At 35.8% G+C, this 24689-nt stretch overlaps 1 protein-coding gene across 1 annotated transcript; it reads left to right on the forward strand.

Moving 5' to 3' along the window:
- Positions 1 to 443: 443 nt before the first annotated feature.
- Positions 444 to 1484, forward strand: LOC131604386 (uncharacterized). The gene has a single exon (XM_058876831.1). It carries the CDS (start codon positions 513 to 515, stop codon positions 969 to 971), a length of 459 nt encoding a protein of 152 aa, XP_058732814.1. The 5' UTR covers positions 444 to 512; the 3' UTR covers positions 972 to 1484.
- The last annotated feature ends 23205 nt before the right edge of the window (positions 1485 to 24689 follow it).

Here is a 24689-nt window from a genome sequence, read left to right on the forward strand (position 1 = left end):
ATAAATTAAATAAATCCAAAATTTATTTTCTTTAAATAATAATAATTACCAACTAATAAAAGAAAAAGAGATATTCTCCATAATGTAATATAATTTTATATTAAAATAGTGCATTTGATATATTTTTCCTAATAAATATGTACTGTAAAAATAGTTTTACATTTTTCTTAAAATATAATATATGACAATATAACCGTTTCTATTGAACCACCTTATAAAACTGATTTATACCGTTAGATATATCCATTAATCTCTTATAGTAGTAATGATTTCATTTTCTAGGAATTTTCCCAATTAATTAATTTTTTGAAAAGGAAATTAATAATAATGACGTCTATAAACAAACTTCCATAACCAATCGTTTTAATACAAAAAGAAAAAGAAAAAAAAGATTGAGTCAACCAAAATAACGTGGACTCATACTTTTACATCTATAAATACACTAACTTCCGATTTTTTAAACTTCACAGAAAGAAGACTTAGCCACGAAGCCAACTCATCGCAAAACAGAAATGGTGAAAGTGAAAGTTACTTCGCCGGAGTCTCCCAAGCGCCATTCCACCGGCGGCTTCTTCGTCACCATATCATCGATCCTGACTCTTCTCACACGGCAAGCAAGCCGTTTACGAGCAAAGGCGAAAGCATCTCCGATGAAAGACGAGGAGTGGAGAATCGATCTCAAGGCGCCGAAATCGCCGTTGGCGCGACCAAAGGAGCTTCTGAGCAGCATAAGCAACAAAGCGATGTTGCAGTTCGGGAAGAAGAAGAAGCAGGGAGGAGGAAGAGATGAGGAGGTAGAAGGTTGGGGAAACGGCGGCGTTTGGCAGAAGGAGATACTGATGGGAGGAAAGTGCGAACCGTTAGATTTCTCCGGCGTAATTTACTACGATATTAACGGTAAACAGACGCGCGAAGTTCCTCTCAGGTCTCCACGCGCTAGTCCTTTGCCTGGTTATCTCACTCGCCGTTGAATTCAGTTTTATCTCGCATCGTAAGCATCACGAAATTAAAAATTAAAAATCTCATTAATTTGCAAACTAGGTTTATTAGGGAGGTGAAATTTCAGATAGGTAGTTATGCACGTGATATGCGATCTGTTGCACGTGTCTTTTATTTTTTAGAACTTGATTGTATTTTTGCTATTATTAATTTTTTTGGTTATTAGAATTGAAAATTTAGAATTAATAGCGTGCTTGTTTGTTGTTGGTTGATGAAAAACTAAATAGGTAACTTGTGCGATTGTGAGGCTCTGTTCTATGAATACGGGGGTGACGAGCTTTTACTACTGATTCTGTACGAAAATAATTCACGTCTTGTATCTTAATAGGGAAGTTTGAGTGTAATTATGTGTCATTTATTGAGGGTTACCGTCTATATGTATCTCATTTGATTTATACATAAACAAAATTTGTTGTAATTTGTGCCTCAAAAAAGAAAATTTGTTGTAATTTCATTATTTTTGACGTAGTTGTTTAATCATAAATACTATACTAGTGATCCCACCACAATTGCGAATTTGAGAATGTGAAGAATATTTAGACTAGAGTATTATTACATCCTAATTTTAACTAATCAACACTTTAAGAAAAACTGACCATATTAATTAGCATTACAACAATAACATTTTCCTTGAGATTTTTTATGATAAAGATTGGGTCTAACGGTTTTACTTAATTAAAATAATGTTTAATTAGTTTCGGGGTTTTTTATGATTTTATATTGGTTCACTAGTTAATAAATTTTACTTTTTCCAAAATTTTGTTAGCCAATTTGAACCTTCCTTAAATTTTGCTGGAGAAATTGATTAGGGTGGCCCCGCTCTGTCATATGTCCGCTAAAAAAACGAGTGAACAAGCTCGTAAATTGAAATGGACATAAAAATTTAGTCTGTTCGGTCAATTTTTTATTTTTCATTTTTTTTTAATTTTTTTTTATTTTAACTAAATTTTTCATTTAGAACAATTTTTTATAAAGCATTTTTTAATAAATTTTACTTAAAATATTGTATATATTCACAAATAAATATATAAAATAAAACCATCAAAAAATAGATTTAGTAGAATTAACTTAAAAAATAGCGGATTTTGACGGAGGGGCGAGTTTTGGCGGGCGGCAAGTTTTGACGGGAGGCGAGTTTTGGCGGGGCGGGCTATGGCGGACAGCGGACCTAAAATGTCAACCCAACCCATTATTTTTTGACGGGTGTGCCGGCCGGCTTGACAGACCACGGCCCATTTTGCCAACCCCTAGGTGAGACAACATTGGTGTGGCAAATGACTTTCATACATGAGATGATTAAGGGCATATTTGTTTTAACTTTAAAAAATAGTTTGTTTTTTTTTTATTTTAAAAAATGATTTTTATAAAAATATTTTTAAAATATTAAAAGTTTTTTGAAATTTATTTTTATAAATTGAATGGCTAATTAATTTTGACATTTTATATATATATATATATATATATATATATATATATATATATATATATATATATATATATATATATATATATATATATATATATATATATATATATATATATATATATATATATATATATATATATATATATATATATATATATATATATATATATATATATATATATATATTATTGAAGATTAAACCATAGTTTAAAATTGTAATTTTTAAAAAAGTTGTATTTTAAAATTTTTTTTTTGTATAAATCTATTTGAAATAGTTTCAAAATTAAATAATTTTTTGAAATTTTAATATCTAAAAAAATTTAAATAAAATAATGAAATACATAAAATAAAATTTTAAAAACAACTATTCAAAACCCAATTTTCATTTGAAGTATTTCTTTTAAAATTTTTTAACAAAAATATATAACACTATAAAAATTATTTTAAAAAACTGAAACATACGCCCCTAAACATCAATACTTTTTTAATAAATTTTTTTATTCTCTTCCTCTTTATCTTCTTCTCCATAAATATTCATTATCATCATTTTGATTAAAATTCCAACAATCCAACTTTCTTCTTCATCCCTCATCTTTGTTTGTTTATTAAATATCCATAAATTTACACTTTTCTCTCCACCTTCTTCAAAGTCTACATTTTTCATTCTTCTCACTTCTTCTTCTCCATACAAAGGAAAGGAAAAAAAGCAGTGCGAGAGAAGCGCATATACATTACTTCCATTACAGGAGACGTCCCAAGAGAAAATAATTCTTCCAAGAGTACGGTAAAGAGAAAGATTGTTGAGTTGATGGTCGCTGAGAAGAAGGTAGGGAGTACCTCTACCAAGAGCTGAAAGAGACCTATCCTCGAATTTTGAGAAAATGAGAAGGTTGGAGGAGTCCCCAATGAAATCTTCCCTCAAGTAATCATAATTGCGATCTCCAACTTCCACGTATCTAGGATATTGAATGATGGTGGAAGTTACTACGATATTATGTTCTTAGCTCTCTTAGAAAAGACGAGGTTGAAGAAAGAAAAGATGTGGCCCTATAAAGAGTCTGATATGTAGGCCTTCAATAAAATTGTGACTCACCCTTGAGAGTATGTATAGTTGATGGTTACCTTGGGGGATGGAAGAGATACTAGGACCGATGACTCCTAGTTTATACTCTTTTCTTGCAATAGCATGTATAATTGCATCCTAGGAAGGTGTTTTAAAACAACATTGGATGTAGTGGCTTCTCTTGTGCACCTCAAGCTGAAGTACCATAACTTACACAATGAACCAGCCACAATCAACACTGATATTTCGAGAGCAAAACGAATCTATAAGGTCTTACAATAAGACTAGAAAGAATGTGAAGCTAGGACGATAGAGATAAATGTGGCCTTATTGATTGGGCAGCTTAAAGACATGGCCATTCAACCTCTTAGATTAAAGTGAGTCGTCTCGACCTGGATGGCATAAATGGCTAACTTTGAACAGAGCCCAGAAATGGCCAACAAGCAATGACTATGACACTTGGTTAGTTAATTTAGAGTTCTTTTGTAGAATCAAAATTATCACAATGTATTCTAACCATTTTGATTAAAAATAGAGTATTTTTTTCACTAAATTGTCTCTTTCTTGTGTGATTTTAAAAGGTAATGATGAGTCTGGGGTATGACTAAAAAGATTGAAGGTTAATCACAAGGACTCATGGGTGTTGTCATAAACGCCCCAAGCGTATGACTAAATCAATCAAAAACCCCACAATACAGACGCACATACACATAAAGGAAACAAGCCTAAAAAATGGCAAATAACTGACTCACTCCATCTTGGTAGCTAGCCACTCTAGAGGTTGTTGTGAGTCCTTCTATACGTTAACCTCAAACTTGATTTTCACCCAGGGCATGGGAAGGGATGCCAACCCTTGGTTGAGTACGTTATGGGGCACATGAATATTTATAGCATAAGCTAGACATCTGGAAACTCTAAGGTGGGAATACGAGGGAATTTTTTCATAATGTTTTTCAAAAGGAGTTTGGTGAGAAAGTATAGGTGTGAGAAACCTATTAATTATATGAACAACAATGAAGACACATTTTGCCCAAAAGTGTAAGGGGGTGAGGTTGAAAATGAAGAACTCGAGTTGACTCAAGGACATGTCTATGTTACCGCTCAACACCCCCATTTTTGTTGAGGTGTATAAATGCAAGAATCTTGATAATTAGTGTCTTGTTGTTTAAAAAATTATCTCATAAAGAAAAACTCTCCTCCATTGTTAACCTGAATATTTGCTATTGTAGTACCGAATTGGGTTTTCACATAAGAGAAAAAATTGGTTAGAAAATTTTGTCTCACTTTTATGATGCATTAGCAAAACTCAAATTTTGTCTCACTTTCACGATAGTCAAACAATATTGTGCACCAGATAGGAAAGGAACTTTGAAAGGCCCCCAAATATCACGATGTATTAATTCAAAATGTTTAATAGAGGAAATTGAACTTGTGGAAAAAGGAAGCCTAGTTTGTCTTGCAAGAGCACAAACAATACAATTGTTATTTTGTAAATAGAAGTGAAGGAAGTTTTTGGCCATAAAGTCTAATCTAGAAGAGGATAGATGTCCTAGACCTCTATGCCACAAGATACTCAAGGTATTTGAAATGGAGGCACATTTGATGGTATTAACCTTGTCTGACTTATTCATTGCAAACAAGTAATAGAGTCCATCTTGTTCTTCACCCAAAAAAATTGTCATCCCCGTCATCAAATCTTGCAAAATACACAATTGTGAGTAAAAGGTTACTGAACAATTTAAATCACTTGTGACTCGACTCAGAGATATAAAATCCACCTTACAAGATGGCATCACAAGTAGTTTCTTAACATAAATAATAGGACTCAATGTAAATTTCCAGTAGAAATAGTTGGAGTTTGATCTCCATTTGGCATAACAACTAGTGGTAAAGAAGTGTTTTATTTACTATTGACAAGTAAGGATGGAGAAGAAGTTATGTGTTTTGTTGCACCACTATCAATTAACAACTTGGGTGCGGAAAAACCTAAAGAAAGATTGACATTATTTGCCTTGGAAGTCGCTGATTGAGATGCTCCATTTCCCTGCATAATACACAAAACTTGTTGTAATTGTAGTTCAGTCAATTTATTCACAAGAGGCTAAGCATATGTTGATGGGGTTTCTTTGACATTATTTGCTGAAGATTAATTGTTGGTGTCAAACTTGAAATGTTAGTTTTTGGTTGTGGTATGCTTGGACTGTCCTGGTGGATATCCATGTAACTTCCAACATGTCTCCCTCGTGTGATGATCTCTATCACATTGGGAGCAATGCAACGATTTACGATTATTGGAAATAGGACGAGAGGGATGACCAGATTTGTATCGAACAACAAGGGCTATTAGTTTCTCCCTTTGGACAACCATGGAAGAAGCTTCTATAGTATCTCTTATTGCACCCAAATTTCGTTGCTTTTCTTCTTAAATGATGGAAGAATAAGCTTGTGAAACATCAGGTAGAGGATTCATCAAAAGGAGTTGACCACGAACAATACTATAAGATTCATTTAACCTTGTGAAAAATTGCATCAACTCGTGTCTTTTGTTGTTTACTCCACATGTGCAAATATCATCATTGTTGGATCCTAACTCATCCCACAATTTTTTAACCTTGTATAGTATGTAGCAACTGTCGTTTGATCTCGAGTAAGGCAAACAATCTCTCTCTTTCAATCTGGAAAATGCGCGTTGCTTCCCAAACTTCATGAGCAATGCCGTAAAAAATAACATCATTCGAAATATTACGGGTTAATGAACTAAGAATCCATGACAATACGATATCATTGCATTTTTTCCATGCTCATAGTCTTCTAGTTTGATTTTTGCAGATGGTGCTTTGAGGATTTCATCAACAAAATCAAATTTAGATTTGGCATTCAATGAGATGATAGTGGCTCAAGGCCAAATCGAATAAGTAGAATCAGATTTGATAGAAACTAGTTTGTTTTCATTGTTGGCCATAATGGTGTAGAAACTAAAAAAGAGTTTGAAAGGTGAAAAAAAGACGGAAAAGAGAGGGAGCAGATCGTTATTGCTCTCATGCCATGTAAAATAAAAGGAGAAGATGGAAATAATGTGGTTGTGATTTCATTTAGAAACAATATACACAAATACATATTTCTAATTAGATGATTTTGCTCATATAATAGAGCTATTCTAATTTGACTAATATGACTGTTACCATATTTACAAGAAGAATCATATTGATCGGTCACCAATTTTACATATTTTCCATCGATTATTTGGTAAGAAATCGCCCATTCCGGTAACACCATGGTTTAGTTTTCTATCGTTTTATTTAATTTTCTAACATTTTGCAAATTAGTTCTTGTTTTAATTTTTTTATATAAGATGCTTTGGAGACGTTGTTTTGGTAGTGTTTATTGATTTCAGGAAAAAAAAGAAAGTTTCTAAAAGAATTAGAACAAGAGCAGAAGAAAACGTGGGCTGCCAGTTTGACGCGGGCTGCCAGTGTCGTTTGACGCGGGCTGCCAGTTTGACGCGGGCTGCCAGTTTGACGCGGGCTGCCAGTTTGACACGGGCTGCCAGTGTCGTTTGACGCGGGCTGCTAGTGTCGTTTGACGCGGGCGTGTCATGTAAACAGCAAGAGAAGGGCGTGGGCAGAAGCTGACACGGGCAGCCCGTGTCATTTGACACGGCCGTGTCAGCGTGAATGTGCAGAAATGCTGAATTTTTGCTGTTTGCTCAATTTGGACTCATTAAGTGCAATTTTGTCATTCTGCACTAGATGGAAACACAATATCACTACTTAAACCTATTTTTCAAAGGAATAAGGGACTTTTTGGCCGAGAGAAGAAACACGATTGAAGATTGGAGAAAACAAGAGTTTGGGAGAGAAGAAGGTTTTCATGAACGGAAGCGATTGAAGATCAACTATCATCTCAATTCTTGTAACGTCTCTAGTTTATATTTTGTTTACTTTGAACGATATGAATAGCTAATCCCCAATGCTAGGGGGTGTCCTTGATTGGATCATGTAATGACTTTGAATTCTTGATTTCCTCAATTGCATGTTTTATTATTCAATTTGATTATACAATGTTTTTATGCTTTCTTTGTCGGACAAACAAGGATTGATTTACGGTTAACGATTTGCTGGACCGCGGTTGTTAAGGTTTTTGTACGATCAAATTATAGTAGATATCACCTAGGAATAGGGATACCCTATAGTTACCGGTTAACTCTTGATAAAACAATTGCTTGATTCCATAATAAATCTCTAAGGAATTAGGATTTAGGTTGAATGTTCAAAGGTTTTCCCGCTAAGGAATTAGGGGAAAATATCCTAAAGGGCTGGTAATTGAATAGTATGAACTTGTTGAGGAGATCTAAAATCCAAGGTTATTATAGGGACAGTCACACACTTTACCCTAGCATAATACTCATATTTGTCAAAAAGCCAATTTACTTTTCTGCTTATTTTAATTATTGTTAATTTATAATTACAAATCAAAACCTCAATTTAAGCTTCTGTTTGATTGAATTAAGATTTAGAACTCTATACTGATACGCAGTCCTTGAGATCGACATTCGGGAAATTTCCCCTTTATTACTACAGAGGCAAAATAGTACACTTGCTATTTTACCGATCAAGTTTTTGGCGCTGTTGCCGGGGACTGCCAAAATACAGAGTTTTAATTTTAGTTCAATTGAAATTTTGTTGCTCGTCAACTAAAATTTTGTTTTTGTTTTTGTTTATTTGAATTTGTTTTTATCAAAAAATAAAAATAAAAAATAAAGTTAGATTATTTTTGCTTCATGAATTCTTCTATACTTTGCTACTAACAAATTGTCTGAGTTTTGAAGCTATGTATTGTTTTGATACATTGCCACCTGTATCTCCTGCATGTTGGTCGCCTGATTCAGGAGTCACCTTGGAAGAGGCGACTAAAATTTTTAAAGCATATAAGAGAGAGGTAAGAATCCTTATGAATGAATGTAAGGAAGCTAACTTTTATCCAGATAGGTTTATTTGGAGAAAGTTAGACTTGGAAGAAGGGTATGTGGAACCAGAAGAAAAATGCATAACATCAGATAAAGAGGATGCAGTAAGAATAGAAGAATTTGAGGTAAAAAAGAAATATGGGGAAGAAGACATAAGGAAACTTGAAGATGATCGAGTTTTGGATGAAACCACAAATTTAACAATTTGTGAAGATGTGGTTATCCAACAAGAAAATCTTCAACAAAAGAGTATCCCTAAGAACTATTTTTACAACAAGGCAGATGAAAGACAAGAAATTGACATAGTATTGGAAGACATTTATGCCTTATTCAATAAAATCAAGCTAAAAAGGATTTGGCAGCAACATCATCAGTACTTTAAGTTCATGAGATTGCTACCAAACATAAGAAAGAAAAAAGATGATGTGTTCTTTGTGTCATATATGCCACCCTAACAAGGGGAATGGACCGTCGAGCCATGCGACGTTAAACGAAGCGCTTCGTGGGAGGCAACCCACGGTTTTAATAATTAATTTTTCTGTTTGTTTGTTTTATTTTCAGGAAATAAAAGAGAGCATCTCTAATGGAAGCTATGAAGTGATCATTGGAATGCAATACCTCTGTAAGCAACCTCTCCAAGACTGGTTCTAAAACATTGAGGACAATGTTTAGTTCAAGTGTGGGAGGGGTTCTTTTCATTTGCTTTTAGTTGATTTCCATTTTTGTTTTTGTTTGTGTGTTATGTTGACATTGTGTTATAGATTGATGATATATACTGAATGATTAATGGAGTGGTAGAAAAAGGAGAAAGATGCACCCCAGGCACCCCTGAAAGTGATACAACTAAATTATTGTGGGACGCAACTTAACAACACCGGACTGAGATTGAAAGTTGGCATCCATGAACCGAAAAAGAAGCAACATTGCATAAGAAATACTATGGATCCTGTAAGCTATGCCCAACAAAGTGAGAACTCAAAAAGCCAAAAATGCATCATCATGAGAGAGTAGTCAGGTATGACTTTATCACTTTGAATTTGCGTATGTTCTACTCATATGACACTACACGTTGACACACACTGAGGCACGATGTTTGTGTTAACATTGAGCCTTTCCAGCCACCCTTCATTATGTTCATCCATTGCAAACCCCTTTGAGCCTATGTCCCTTGTTTGTGTTAACCACATCTATTAACCATTGGCCAAAAAGAAAAAAGAAAAAAATTCCATATTTTTTCCTACCCTCCTCGGCATAAGTGTGTGATGTTGTTGTTAAGTCAGTGCAAAATTATAAGTTTGGGGTAGTACACCTAAAAGAAAGGCGAGTGCGGAAAAAAAAATATGTGTTGAAAAAAAAAAGAGAGAAGAATTGGAATTAGCACTTGCCTAAGCAGAGAGATATCGCTAGTTCATCATACGCTCAAAGCAACAATTGAGTGAAGCTAAAATAGTAGAAACAATGATTGAATCTCATGATACTAAACGAAGCACCAAAACAAGAACAACAACACAAATGCTGAGCCTACACCCCTTGCATATCTTATTCCTTGTTTATCCCACCTGTCCTAAGCCCCGTTACAACCCAAAGACCTCAAAAAGTGTGTGCAGTGTGTTTTTGTATGAAAGTAGAATGTATTCGAATTTAAAAGTTGGTATTGCATATTATGACTTGTGAGTGAATTGTTATTCTTAACCCAGAGAGAATTGGTGAGATGTGTGAAAAAACTTACAGGTAAAGGAGTACGTTAATGTGGAAGTGAAGCGGGCGATTCGGGTTGTGTATCTGACAAGATTGATCGGAATGGTGGAAGTTGAGTTGCGAAAAAGCACGGTTGTATTGTGGTAAGCTAAATTCAGGGGTGACCTCAGTTTTGTCTGTTCATGCATTGCGTGAGGACAAGCAATGAGATAAGTTTGGGGTTGTGATCGGTCACCAATTTTACATACTTTCCATCGATTATTTGGTAAGATATCGCCCATTCCGGTAACACCATGGTTTAGTTTTCTATCGTTTTATTTAATTTTCTAACATTTTGCAAATTAGTTCTTGTTTTAATTTTTTTATATAAGATGCTTTGGAGACGTTGTTTTGGTAGTGTTTATTGATTTCAGGAAAAAAAATAAAGTTTCTAAAAGAATTAGAACAAGAGCAGAAGGAAACGTGGGCTGCCAGTGTGACGCAGGCTGCCAGTGTCGTTTGACGCGGGCTGCCAGTTTGACGCGGGCTGCCAGTGTCGTTTGACGCGGGCGTGTCATGTAAACAGCAAGAGAAGGGCGTGGGCAGAAGCTGACACGGGCAACCCGTGTCATTTGACACGGCCGTGTCAGCGTGAATGTGCAGAAATGCTGAATTTTTGCTGTTTGCATTTGGACTCATTAAGGGCAATTTTGTCATTCTGCACTAGATGGAAACACGATATCACTACTTAAACCTATTTTTCAAAGAAAGAAGGGACTTTTTGGCCGAGAGAAGAAACACGATTGAAGATTGGAGAAAACAAGGGTTTGGGAGAGAAGAAGGTTTTCATGAACGGAAGCGATTGAAGATCAACTATCATCTCAATTCTTGTAACGTCTCTATTTTATATTTTGTTTACTTTGAACGATATGAATAGCTAATCCCCAATGCTAGGGGGTGTCCCTGATTGGATCATGTAATGACTTTGAATTCTTGATTTCCTCAATTGCATGTTTTATTATTCAATTTGATTATACAATGTTTTTATGCTTTCTTTGTCGGACAAACAATGATTGATTTACGATTAACGATTTGCTGGACCGCGGTTGTTAAGGTTTTTGTACGATCAAATTATAGTAGATATCACCTAGGAATAGGGATATCCTATAGTTACCGGTTAACTCTTGATAAAACAATTGCTTGATTTCATAATAAATCTCTAAGGAATTAGGATTTAGGTTGAATGTTCAAAGGTTTTCCCGCTAAGGAATTAGGGGAAAATATCCTAAAGGGCTGGTAATTGAATAGTATGAACTTGTTGAGGAGATCTAAAATCCAAGGTTATTATAGGGACAGTCACACACTTTACCCTAGCATAATACTCATATTTATCAAAAAGCCAATTTACTTTTCTGCTTATTTTAATTATTGTTAATTTATAATTACAAATCAAAACCTCAATTTAAGCTTCTGTTTGATTGAATTAAGATTTAGAACTCTATACTGATACGCAGTCCTTGAGATCGACATTCGGGGAATTTCCCCTTTATTACTACAAAGGCAAAATAGCACACTTGCTATTTTACCGATCACGTATGATACAATTAACTCTTGTAACAATAAGATTCTTATAGAATATAGTTGACTTTCCTAACAAGAAGCATGTATGTACTTCTAGGTGGTGCTTTATTTGTAGGCATGTTAGATTTATAGAATGACATCAAAGGCAATTTTCCGCATTGTGTCATCCTTTTTCTACTAAGGTGAACACCTCAAATCTCCTTTATGATTGAACTTTGAAATTGAGTTTGTTTATTTCTTGAGAAGTGGATTTTTTAATTGATAATCCATAAGTATTTAGCTCGGATCTTTTAGATTCCCACTATTCTAATACCCAACATTCAATCAATTGATGTCATAATTTTTATATTTAAATGAGTTTAAATTTTGAATTGATTTTTACTTTTAAGCTACCTTACCCAACACACTCAAGAAAATATCATAAATCCTCTTCTCTATTTAGTTATAATTTGGCTGCTTTATATAATTAGTATCCATGTACAAGTATATGAATAAAGAAGGAATAATAATACAATTAGGAATTTGATCAATTCCGAACCAAATTTTATTCTCTTTCAATGACACCATTCATTTAGTTTTTAAAAAAATGGAACAAGTTGCAAATAGAAGGTTCCAAAATTATCAAAATTGATATTTGGTCAAGTACCTACCAATATACAATTTTGTCACTTTGTGCAAATAGTAAGCTTCATCTAATTGTTCAATTATCAAGAGAACGAGAAAAACTATTTTATTCTTTTTTTTACTCAAATATTTTATTAAACATGACTAATACTATAAATAAATCATTGAAAATCATTTGACTTAAATAATAAATACATTATCATTGTATTAATTGTTTGGGTCAAATTTAAGTCGATGGTTGACTTCAACATATCTTGTGTAGTTGACACAAACCTTGAATCAACATGGAAGAACAAGTTGTGTTTGGCTCATTCAACACGAAGAAATTATCCTTTACATTGAGTGTTTTTGTCAAACTATGCTTTTTAGTTTGAGCAATGAAGGAAGGAGTCAAATACTCAAAGAGATAACGTCTCCCTCATCTAGTCATATACGATAAAGACAAAGCCATACATATTTGAAAAATTAGTTTATTTGTCTACTTCAGTGCCTAATCTAGAAGCACTTTGAGTGCTGAGAATCCAAACCTCCACACCCTCTTCGAACCCATGAATTTAGTTAATAGTATTATTTTAATGATAAACATTAATAATTAGTGGTAAAAAATCAGTGGTGAAGGTTGAGCCTTTAATCATTCTTTATTAAATCACCTTACCATTATCTATATACATGAGTACATCTTGAATACTCATGCATGGAAGAGAAAAGACAGTGAAAAAGAAGAGAGTGACATGGACCAAGATCTTTGCTTTTACATTGTGTTATATTTGGAGAAGTTAAAATTTTTCTTTTATACAAACATCAGTAAGATATAAACATTCTAAGTTGGAATTAAATAGAAATCTTATCCTCCACTATTATAAAAGAAAAACACTTTTATCTCAATTAGAGATGAGGGTTAATTTCGATTTTGTATGCGAGATAACGAAGATCATCATAAAAGTGCAATATATTTTCTCTCGATTAAACTTACACAGAAGGAAAAGACTTATCAGTCATGGGTTCGATCCTCAACAAGAACATTTTATTTATTTATTTTTAGAACTGAATGACACGTCACACTTTTTCTCTCAATTATATAAAATACCGAGGTAATATATAGACTTTATCTTCCTACCTCGATTTATTAAAATGACGAAGGAGAAATATGAAACATTATAACAAAAAAATAATAGACTTTGTCCATTATAATAAATAGACTTTGTCCATTTCTGGAAAAAAAACATTATAACAAAAATATGCATTGTTTATATCAATTGTAAAGTCAAAATGACACACACATTTTATCTTTTTATAACAAAACTGAAACAAATGATTGCCTTTAATATTGAGGAGTGTTCTAACTAAACTATCCCAAACATTTTTCTCCACAAACATCACATTAAAACAATGTCTTACATCAAGACTAGACCAATATTGAAGATCATAGAACACTTTTTTCCAAATATTTTTCTCAACCAGACATTTTTGTTTCTTTTCAAAGACAACATTAATGTGTTGTTGTCTTTTATAAACTTCCTCCCAGGTAAGGGCTTGGAAGTGATATTAAACTTCGGCTCTCCGTTAAAAGTCTTTTGTAATCTATGGTATGAATGATTAGGTCTTAGAAATTTTTGATGCCCGGGGTAAAAAGTACTTTTTTTTCATTTTGTAGTTGGTGGGAGCATGTACCATCTTCTTATATAGGACACGTTTTATGTCCCTTAACGCTGTATCCAGACAAATTACCGTATGCAGGAAAATCATTGATTGTGTTAAAATAATATGACACGCATCTTAAAGTTATCACTCGTAAAAACATCATTAACATCAACACTTTCCTCCCACAAAACTCTTAGATCTTCAATCTAAGGAGTTAAACAAATATATGTCCTAGTTGTTTTGGATCCGAAACCACAAAGATATATTGTAAATTGTGAGAAGAACAGGCCATGAAGTATGGTTAATACTCATTTTATCAAATAAGTTCATTTTATCGGTGGCAAGTCCAAGCCTAAGGTTCCTTGGCTCAAGGAGAAAATCTGGATATAATGAAAAAAAAATTCTTCCATTGTAATGAATTAACTACATGGAAAACTTTTCCATCACATACTCTTACATCTGCATGCCATCTAGTATTATTTGTGTCGTTTATTAGCAAACAATCTCTTGAACCTTTAAATTATCAGTGGGTACCACATCACCTTGACAGGTTCATCCTTTTTTGTTACATCATCATCATCATCTTCAGCATCATTGTTGTTCAACTTGTAGCGTGACTCCTCACACCTCGAACACTCCTTCAAGTTTTCATACTCTTTCTTATATAATATGCATTCATTACGATATGCATGTATTTTGACACAGTCCAAATTCGTTGGACACATTATCTTCTTGGCCTCATAACTACGTTCGACAACGTGTTACCTTCTGGTAGCATTTCTTGCAACAATTCAAGCAATTCAGTGAAACTTCTAGTCATTCATCCACCTTTTACCTTAAGATTAAATAATCTTAATACAATTGACAAATTTGTAAAAAATTTCATCCTAACAGTAGTGACTCTTCCATGTCACTTTGTAAAGTATTATATACATGGACAATAAAGTAATACCATCAAATTTAGAAAAAAAATCCAAATAACCAGGTTTAATAAATAATTTACACCAAAAACCATGTTTTCGGCAAAATTACGCATATGACCAGGTTTCAGAGGTGGTCTCCACATAGGAGCCACCTCTGGTGGCGCCAATGACCAATTTCCTTTAACCTATGCGCCATCCAGGGTGGCTTCAATGTGTATTTTGTTCCTTCAAGCCACCTAGGGTGGCGCCTATGTGCATTCTTATTTTTTTTTTGTTTTTTTTTAATTGTTTCTATACTATTTTTTTTTATTATTTTTTTTTGTTATTTATTAATAAAATTGTTTTAACATAAATAAATAAATTATATTTTGTTTTTTTGATTTTTTGAAAATTGTTTTAACAATTAACTAAATAATGAAACACCAGATGTCATTCATTCCAAACATTACAAATACGAGAAATGCAGAAACAACATTACAAATACGGTCATACAGTCCAAACATTACAACTACGGAAAAAAAATAAAATTTTTAAAACATGGATATTATGCTATTCACGACCCCTCCGACCATGACCCCTCCGACCCGGAGTCGGACCATGACCCCTCTCACCGCCAGTTCCGCAATCTGGAACTATTCGAATCCGGTTGGAAGGATCTCGACGAACCACTTCTCCACGACCCCCCCTATTCCTTGGTTGTTCTTGCTGTGTCTGGGTAGGTGGTCCTCGGATTAGCCCCTCCATGCGCTCGTTGGACATGTATTCTTGTATGCTGCTGTCAAAAAGTCGGGTCCCCATGCCCTCAAAGATTGGTCTTGGCGGTGGAGTTGCGTCATATGGTCGGTAAAACCCAGCACTTGATTGGCCTTGGAAAAATGGCATTGTTTGTTGGGGTGTGGTGTAACCATATTGTTGGTGTTGTGAAAATTGGGGTGTGGAGTATCCATGTTGTTGGTACTGTGACGATTGAGTGGTCATTTGCTCGTTCGGGTCATATTCGTCATCTAGACCCATGTCGGGGCTGGGTTGCCTATTGGAGTTGGAGGGGCCGGCGTCGCCGTGTTGTTGGGTGAAGCCCCATGATTGTTGTTGGATGGGTTGTCTAGTGGAGGTGGAGGGTCCGGCGTCGTAGTGTTGTTGGGTGAAGCCCCATTATTGTTGTTGGACGGGTAGCCTAGTGGAGGGGTCGGCGTCATGGAGTTGTTGGGTGAAGCCCCGTGATTGTTGTTGGATGGGTTGTCTAGTGGAGGTGGAGGGTCCGGCGTCGTAGTGTTGTTGGGTGAAGCCCCATTATTGTTGTTGGACGGGTAGCCTAGTGGAGGGGTCGGCGTCATGGAGTTGTTGGGTGAAGCCCCATGATTGTTGTTGGATGGGTTGACTTTGGTAGTGCGTTGTTGGTGTTGTTTGATATTCTTCATGGTAAGGTTGTTCGGATGTTTGGCGTTGTCGGCGTTGTTGGCGTTGTTGGCGTTGTTGGGGTGGTTGTTGGGGTGGTTGTTGTGCGTATTGTTGTTGGCGGGGGTCGTGTAGGTAGTAGGGGTCGGACACATACATATCGGGGGTTGTGACTGTTCTAAACCAAGCAACGTATTTCGCGGTTGGAAACATGGGGAGTTGGGCAACAGGGAATTGTAGCAGACGGGTGCGACGCTGCTTCCACATCTCACAAAATTCAGGTGCGAATGTACGATAATCTGCGTGGTCCCATTGATTGTTAACTCTTTTAATATGCCAGCGACCCAAATTAGTGGGGGAATCCGGGATTGGTTGATGCATGCCAAACTGCAGTCTCACACGGTCAGATTGGTGCATCTCCACGATGTTGAACCTTATTATAGGTGTCACTGGAGTCCAAACTTCCCGGTCACTCTCGTTTGGCTCATGGTCTAGCAACAAGTATGGTCTCCAATTAAACTGCGTAGGAGAAAAAAATAACATATTATTAAAAAAAATGATGGATTGTAATACATCTATATGATCATATAAAAGTTTAGGGGTAATACATCTTCAGCTCGGAGGTGATCAATTAGGTCCCGATACAAAATAACACTCCCCCTCGGATTCTTACTGTAATCCAATTTAGGACCACAGAACCTAACAAAAAAAGAGCAAAAATGTTATTTCAGATTTTTATGTAAAAGAGAGTTAGCGTTCAAGGGATAGCGGTGAAAAAGACGTACCTTGTTGCATAAGGGAACGTGTAGTTGTTCCTGCCTGCAGGGGATAGCGTCGACAGTCTCCACCAACCCCATACTTGTAGGAGGAACGCACATCCATAGAAGGTGCACTTCTCGGCAACCGCGTTCTTACAAAGAGATTGGTATAACATTGCCAAAACGGCGGACCCCCAACTATATTTCCTAATCTTGCTAATACTATCAAATTTACTTAAATAAAAAAAGTTGACAGTGTTACCTGTCGACTCCGGGAATAAAAGTTTACCAAACATCAACATTATATAGACCTTAGTTATTAACCAAACATGCTCCTCGGTAGAGTTGTCCATCAAGACGAGTTCATCATAATAATCTCTAAGGGAGGCCAGACTGATACCCTGGCCTCTTGCACCTTGAGTAGGCACAACTAGATATCTTCCCAACACTCTCTCACACAGTGAATTAGCATGTTGAACAGATCCATTAACAGCCTTGCCATCAATGGGCAGACCAAGCAACATATAAAGATCTTCTAGAGTAACAGTACACTCACCTATTGGAAGATGAAACGTGTGGGTTTCAGGCCTCCATCTCTCTTGTAAGGCAAGGATGAATTTTCTGTCTATGGTGTTGTTGTGCATTTTTATGATATGTCTGAAGCCACATGCTTGTAGATTCAGAATAATCCTCTCGCCGGGTTCAACATAAGCGTGAGACCGTGTGCGGAATCGGTCAACAACCTAAGAACCACAAATAAATCGATTAAACTGGATGTCATATACGCATAGATGTTTAGAAATAAATAAGTATGAACTTACAAATGTCGCCAAGTTTGCTCTAGTTCCTCTGTGTGTTTCACCCATGGTAAGAAGTTGTTGAGCCATTTTCAAGAACTCTTTAACTTTTCTGCGGATTTGAAAATGCAAAGTGGTTTTTTGAAGAAGAAGAAGATATGTTGGTGAAAAGAAAGTATTCTATGAGAGTATTTATAGAGGGGTGGTGGTTGCTGATGTTTAGTGCATGATGGCCAAGTGGTGAGCATGCATGTGATACAGATATCAAAGTGATAAAGATGGGTTCACATGCATTCTGTGTTGAATTGACCATGCATTCCCGTGTTTTGTGCTGAATTGTCTAAGCATGCATGCATTAATTGTTTCTGGCAGAATAGACTAGGCCTGCATCCCGTGTTCGGTGCTGAATTGTCTAAGCATGCATGCATACAGTATTTCGATGCAGGTAGATCACATGCTGGCGGATTAGATTAGGGTTTTGGCAGTGGAGACCACTAGACAAAATTAGGGCAAAAAAAAACAAAAAAAAAAAAGAAAATGCACTAATGCGCCACCCCAGGTGGCGCCATGCTGGGAAAAGTTGGACTAATGCGCCACCCCAGGTGGCGCCAACATGCAACCCAATTTTTTTTTCAAAAATTAGGGTTAGGGTTTTCTATGTTACTTTTGTATTTTTAGGGTTTAGGGATTTCTAGCCGTTGTTTCACCAAAAATAATTAGCATACAGTCTTCGCATGTGATTGTACAGTGTGCACTGCTCAGTGTGATGGAGTCTGGTCAAGTCGACTGTGCTGCAGTTCACCAGTGTCAAGCACACCTCAAATCAACTCAGTACATTTGTAACGATTCAGGCATTGATTTTCCATCAACTTTATTCGCATGTGATTGTATAGTATGCACTGCTCAGTGTGATGGAGTCTGGTCAAGTCGACTGTGCAGCAGTTCACCAGTGTCATAATGATCTCAACTCAACACAGTAAGTTTATGATGATAAAAGCATACCTCTAATGTGGAAAATAACACAACTCATTACACATCTCATTTCACAACTGAAATAACACTCTTTACCCACTCAACAATGGCCCCTCCACAATACATTATCAACGCTCATGTTTTTGGCGAGACATATGACAACGAAGAAGTTGGTTTTCTGTTTAGAAACACCGAGGGTAAACGATTTTGTTTAAGCAGAAAAGCAAATTTCAGTTACTTCAAAGGGAGATTAGAGACGAAGCTTGCAATGGGTGGTGTATCCCAGATTTTTTTACCAATATCGATTTCTTCGTGGGGACAACCCGGTCAAGTTTATCCAAGTTGAGATCAAAGACGATGAAGACATGCAGAATATGTTTGCCAATCATGAGTATTCTGGTTACGACTGCATAGAACTGTATGTTACTCTACCAGAAGTTGAACCCACACAAATGGTTGAGTCACAAGTCATTGATGCACTTGGAGACGAGCAAGCAGAGGTCGACGTTGTAAATGAAGAAGAAGAAGCACCGGAAATAGAAGTTGATAACCTGGTCAACGAGGAAAGTGAAGATGAACCGGAAGTTGTTGTACCACGAGATCAAGTGCATATGCCTCCAGCGCACATGAGGAACCTGAATTTTGATGGGGATGACGAACCATCGACTGATATTTTCTATGATCCATACACTCAAACAGATCAACGGTTAAAAGTAGGAGACAGATTTCGTTCTAAGGAGGCATGTATCATGGCCATAAAAAGATTTCATATGGCAAACAATGTTGATTTTAGAGTTGATCGCGCCAATGTCGAAAGGTACAAAATTTATTGTAGAAAAACTGATTGTGGATTCAGGTTGCATGCATCATACAGGAAGAGAAGTGATTCATGGGTTATAAGATATATTTCCCAAGATCACACATGTGTTAACACAAATGTTTCACAAGATCACCGTAAGCTAAGTTATGACATCATTTGTCAAGAAATCTTGCCTCTAGTTGAAAAAGATCCATCGTTAAAGGTGAAAACGATAATCCCTCATATCGTTGCAACATACAACTACACTCCGTCTTATAGAAAGGCGTGGTTGGCGAAGACCAAAGCGATCGAAGTTGTGTATGGAAATTGGAAGGATTCGTACAAACGACTCCCACATTTCTTATATGCGCTTCAAATTTATGCTCCTGGAACTGTTACTATTTTAGAGACCCTTCCGGCGCAATCTCCAGACGGAACGTCCCTTCAAGGAAATGTGATATTCCACAGGCTCTTCTGGGCTTTCCGCCCATGTGTACAAGGATTTTCATATTGCAAACCAATTCTTCAAATAACTTGGTTGTACGGAAAATATAAAGGCACCATGTTGATGGTTGTGGCTCAAGACGGAAATAGTAACATCTTTCCTGTTGCTTTCGCTCTGGTGGAAGGAGAAACTGTTGGAGGTTGGGGTTTCTTTCTCAGAAATCTTCGGACACACGTTGCCCCCCAACCTGGACTTTGCTTGATTTCAGACAGACATGCTGCCATCGAGAGTGCGTACAACAATCCAGCAAACGGGTGGCAAAACCCTACATCAACGCATGTTTACTGTATTCGACACATTGCACAAAATTTCATGCGGGAGATAAAGGACAGGGCTCTTCGCAAGACTCTTGTCAATGCCGGATATGCGTTGACTCAACCGACGTTCCAATATTATCGACATGAAATTGTAGCGGCAAATCCAGATGCAGGCAGATGGGTAGACAATCTTGCTAGAGAGAAATGGACCAGATCATACGACAACGGGAAGCGATGGGGGCACATGACTACGAATCTTGTGGAGTCTATGAACGGGGTGTTTAAGGGCATCAGACACCTTCCGATTACTGCCTTGGTGGAAGCAACATACTATAGGATGGCTTCTCTTTTCGCAAGAAGAGGTGAGCGTTGGAATGCAGTTATAGAATCCGGACAATTATGGAGCGAAACATGCGTCAAATTCATGAAAGAGCAATCTGCCAAAGCCAACAACCACATTGTGACATTTTTCGATCGATTCAACCGGACCTTTAGTGTTAAAGAAACGATTGACCATAACGAGGGCCTTCCGAGACAACAATACAGGGTTCTTATAGATGAAGGGTGGTGCGATTGTGGAAAGTTTCAAGCCTTTCGGATGCCATGCTCTCATGTAATTGCAGCATGTTCGTATGCGCATCAAGATTCGTTAGCACTTTTATCTCCCATTTACAAGGCGGATACCTTGCTCGGGGTGTACAACAACTCATTTCAAGTGATGGCAAAGGAGGATTATTGGCCTGCGTATGAAGGGAACGTGGTTTGGCATAATGATAACATGCGGAGGAAGAAAAGAGGTCGCCCGAACAGCACCCGGATCACAACCGAGATGGATCATGAGAAAATGGTACGAAAGTGTAGCATATGTCGTGAAGTCGGGCACAATAAAAATACTTGTCCTAACCGTGGATCAAATTCCACCAACAATTAGTTGTATGTCATTTGTATTTTGCATCTGTATTTTTATTGATAATGTTTTTGTATTTGTATTAGTATTTGTATTTGTATTTGTATTTGTATTTGTATTTCTATTGGTTATGTATTTGTATTATCCTTTATTAAATCAACTAGTTATGTCTTTGTCTCGTTGTGAAATTGTCTTCATGGCCCATACTGCCACTCTTTATTTTGGACAGTCAAATACGCATGCTTTCGTCTAGTCCCATCAAGTCAGTCATTGATCAGTGTGTCTACATTTATCATACATGTTAGGCGTGCTTGTAAACAGTACGCAACATCATTACTTTTTTCTACACACTACTATTATAAATTAGGGGCTCCTATGGTTGAGTTTACACACAGATACACAAACTCCAAATACCAAACAATCACACAAACACAATCATGCCTCGCCGGACAACCATTAGGCCAGATGGATGTTACCGGACAACAGAGTTGCCGCCCCGGAGATCAACATGGCGTGCCGAACCTGAACCGGAGTATCGCAGAAGGACCGGACATGTCATATTCTCCGCCGTCAAACCTCCCATGCCGGTTATGTTTTGGAATATCTCTTCCGTCGAGCAACTCAAGAGGACTCTCCTGATATTTTTAGAGGGGGAGTACGAGGCCGGCGAACAGATAAGAAGCATCAAGAGGCTTAAAACAAGGGCCGATGCTGTGACTGGAGCAACGATAACTTTCTGGGATAACGTGGAATACGACATTGACGTCATTCAAATGATGCATGGACCTAATGACATTGTTTTAACCGTGGTGATTTCTTAGATGTTTTAGTTTATCTTTTTCTGTTGGTTATTTTCTATGTAACTCGAGTTAGCTGATTCACTGATCTTATCTGTTGCAATTTAATATATATATTTTTTAAATACTTTAAAATAAAAACAATTTTATTAATAAACAACAAAAAAAATTAAAAAAAAAATAGTATAGAAACAATTAAAAAAAAAAAAAAGAATGCACATAGGCGCCACCCTAGGTGGCTTGAAGGAACAAAATACACATTGAAGCCACCCTGGGTGGCGCATAGGTTAAAGGAAATTGGTCATTGGCGCCACCAGAGGCGGCTCCTATGTGGAGACCACCTCTGAAACCTGGTCATATGCGTAATTTTGCCGAAAACATGGTTTTTGGTGTAAATTATTTATTAAACTTGGTTATTTGGATTTTTTTTTCTCAAATTTAACCACTAAGCCGTTTTATTCTTCAATGCACATTTTTACATTAAAATAATATTAATCACTTATAAAGTATAATCTTTTCAATTATATATTTTGAAAATTCTCGAACATTTATAAACATTGTAGGACCAATATTTACTTATCTTACTTTTTTTTACCAGAAGTTTCAGATTCAATAGATACATCTGAAAATTATGAATGACTCTAAACAAGATTGACCATCAAATGTGGTCGTTATGTAAAGAGTCAAAGAGGAAATTATTCACATGTTCTTGTTTTATTTATTTATTTATTGATCATATGTCATTATACAAATAAATAATTGACGGTTTGTTTCTTTTCGTTTGCTTTTCATATCATATAGTTTTTCTTTTTATTTTCTTTTGGGTCAAAGACGTGTTCCTATCACTCGTATTATTTTGGGAACAATCCTAAGACTTCTACATCATCGGCTTTGACTTTGGAAATATGCTTATGCTAAGTCTTTAGGGTCATAAAGAAAATTAAGCAGTGAGTTTTCTTGAGAGGTTTACAACATTCACATATGCTAAATATCAATCACTTATGTTAAATTCGGCTGGTAATAAGCACGACAGTAGTTATGTTTTTCATTTAATAAAAAACATTGTATTAAAGTGATAGGGGTTAAGGCTTGCTAGGAGTAATGAGTTGAAAATGGTGGAGATTTGTGTTGACTCCAAAATGGTGGTGGAGTGAGGTTATCATAAACAGAGTCGGCCCAATCAATAATATAAAAATTAAATGCAATTATAATAATTTTAAAAGACACATAAAAAATAAAATTATGTTTTAATCAATAATATATTTAATTATAATTATTTTGAGTTTTGATATATCACAATTTTTTGTATGTATTGAGTTTTTGTCATAGTATTTTTTTATTTATTGGGTTTTTATTTTAACATTTTAATTATTTCGACTAATATTTTATGAAAAAAATTAGACTTTTCAAAATTTGAGGCCTCCGAAAATTTGGGATCCTGTGCTGTAGCACTTCCTGCACTTGCACAAGGCTGACCCTGATCATAAATGAGTCATCTAAAGGGTGATCTAAATTTTGTGCTGATCAAACATATCCAGAGTTTGATGAGGGAGAGTTTGATGAGGGAGTTTGATTATGAGGCTAACTCGTGTGCATTCATGCTTGCGAAAATTGGGCAAGATAGGAGTCAAGATCTGATTTTTCAAAGTGTTGTTCCTCTCTTTCTTTTAGACTCGTTTGTTAAGGATGTCAATAGTATTGGTGTCTAGAGATTTGTCGTTTAGTTGTTTTCTTCTTTTAGGCTCCGACCCCATATCTCATTAAAAAAAATTGATTAATTCTCTACCCAATAAGGAGGATGGCCTCAACCAATAAAAGTATGGTTATAGAAAGAATACAAATTTAGTCACATAGTTGGAAAACTAGTTAGCTTACACTAGAAGTTACTATATCATACCTATTGTAACTTTTATTCGTTCAATGATATGAGAAACTAATTTCTTCTTTATTCTTTTGTGTTTATCATTGTTGAACTCCTTAATCATAATATAGTCTCATATTACACTTTAGTTTCTTGTGTATATCATTGTTGAACTCCTTAATCATAATATAGTATCAACATATTACACTTTAGTTTCTCTTCAATTATTCATCTTCTTCTTCCTTGCATCTTTCACAATCTTCTTCATCCTTCTTTGATTACATTTTAGTTTTTCTTCAATTATTCATCTTCTTCTTCCTTGCATCTTTCACAATCTTCTTCATCCTTCTTTGATGTGTTCAATTTTCGATAATTTCACTATGACTCTGCGTGTTCAACCCTCCATTAGTGTCTCTAATGGAAATATTGAGTCAGTTTACTATATTCATCTGAGTGAAGGTCCCAATTCGGTAAAATATATGCCTTCTTTGAATGGTTCTAATTACTTATCTTGATCATGATCAATGCAGAGAGCGCTTAGTACAAAGAATAAACTATCTTTCATTCATGGATCCATTGAAGTTCTTGAACCTCTTGATATGATTCGAGCAACATGGGAGTGTTGCAACTATCTAGTTCAAATCTTCGATCGAGTTTCAAATCTTCGAGCTAAGATTAATAATATGAAACAAGCTACCAAATTAGTTCTTAATTATTACACTGAAACGCGTGAATTGTAGG

Source organism: Vicia villosa, linkage group LG1 (genome assembly GCF_029867415.1).
Source record: "Vicia villosa cultivar HV-30 ecotype Madison, WI linkage group LG1, Vvil1.0, whole genome shotgun sequence".
NCBI classification, from domain to species: Eukaryota; Viridiplantae; Streptophyta; class Magnoliopsida; order Fabales; family Fabaceae; genus Vicia; species Vicia villosa.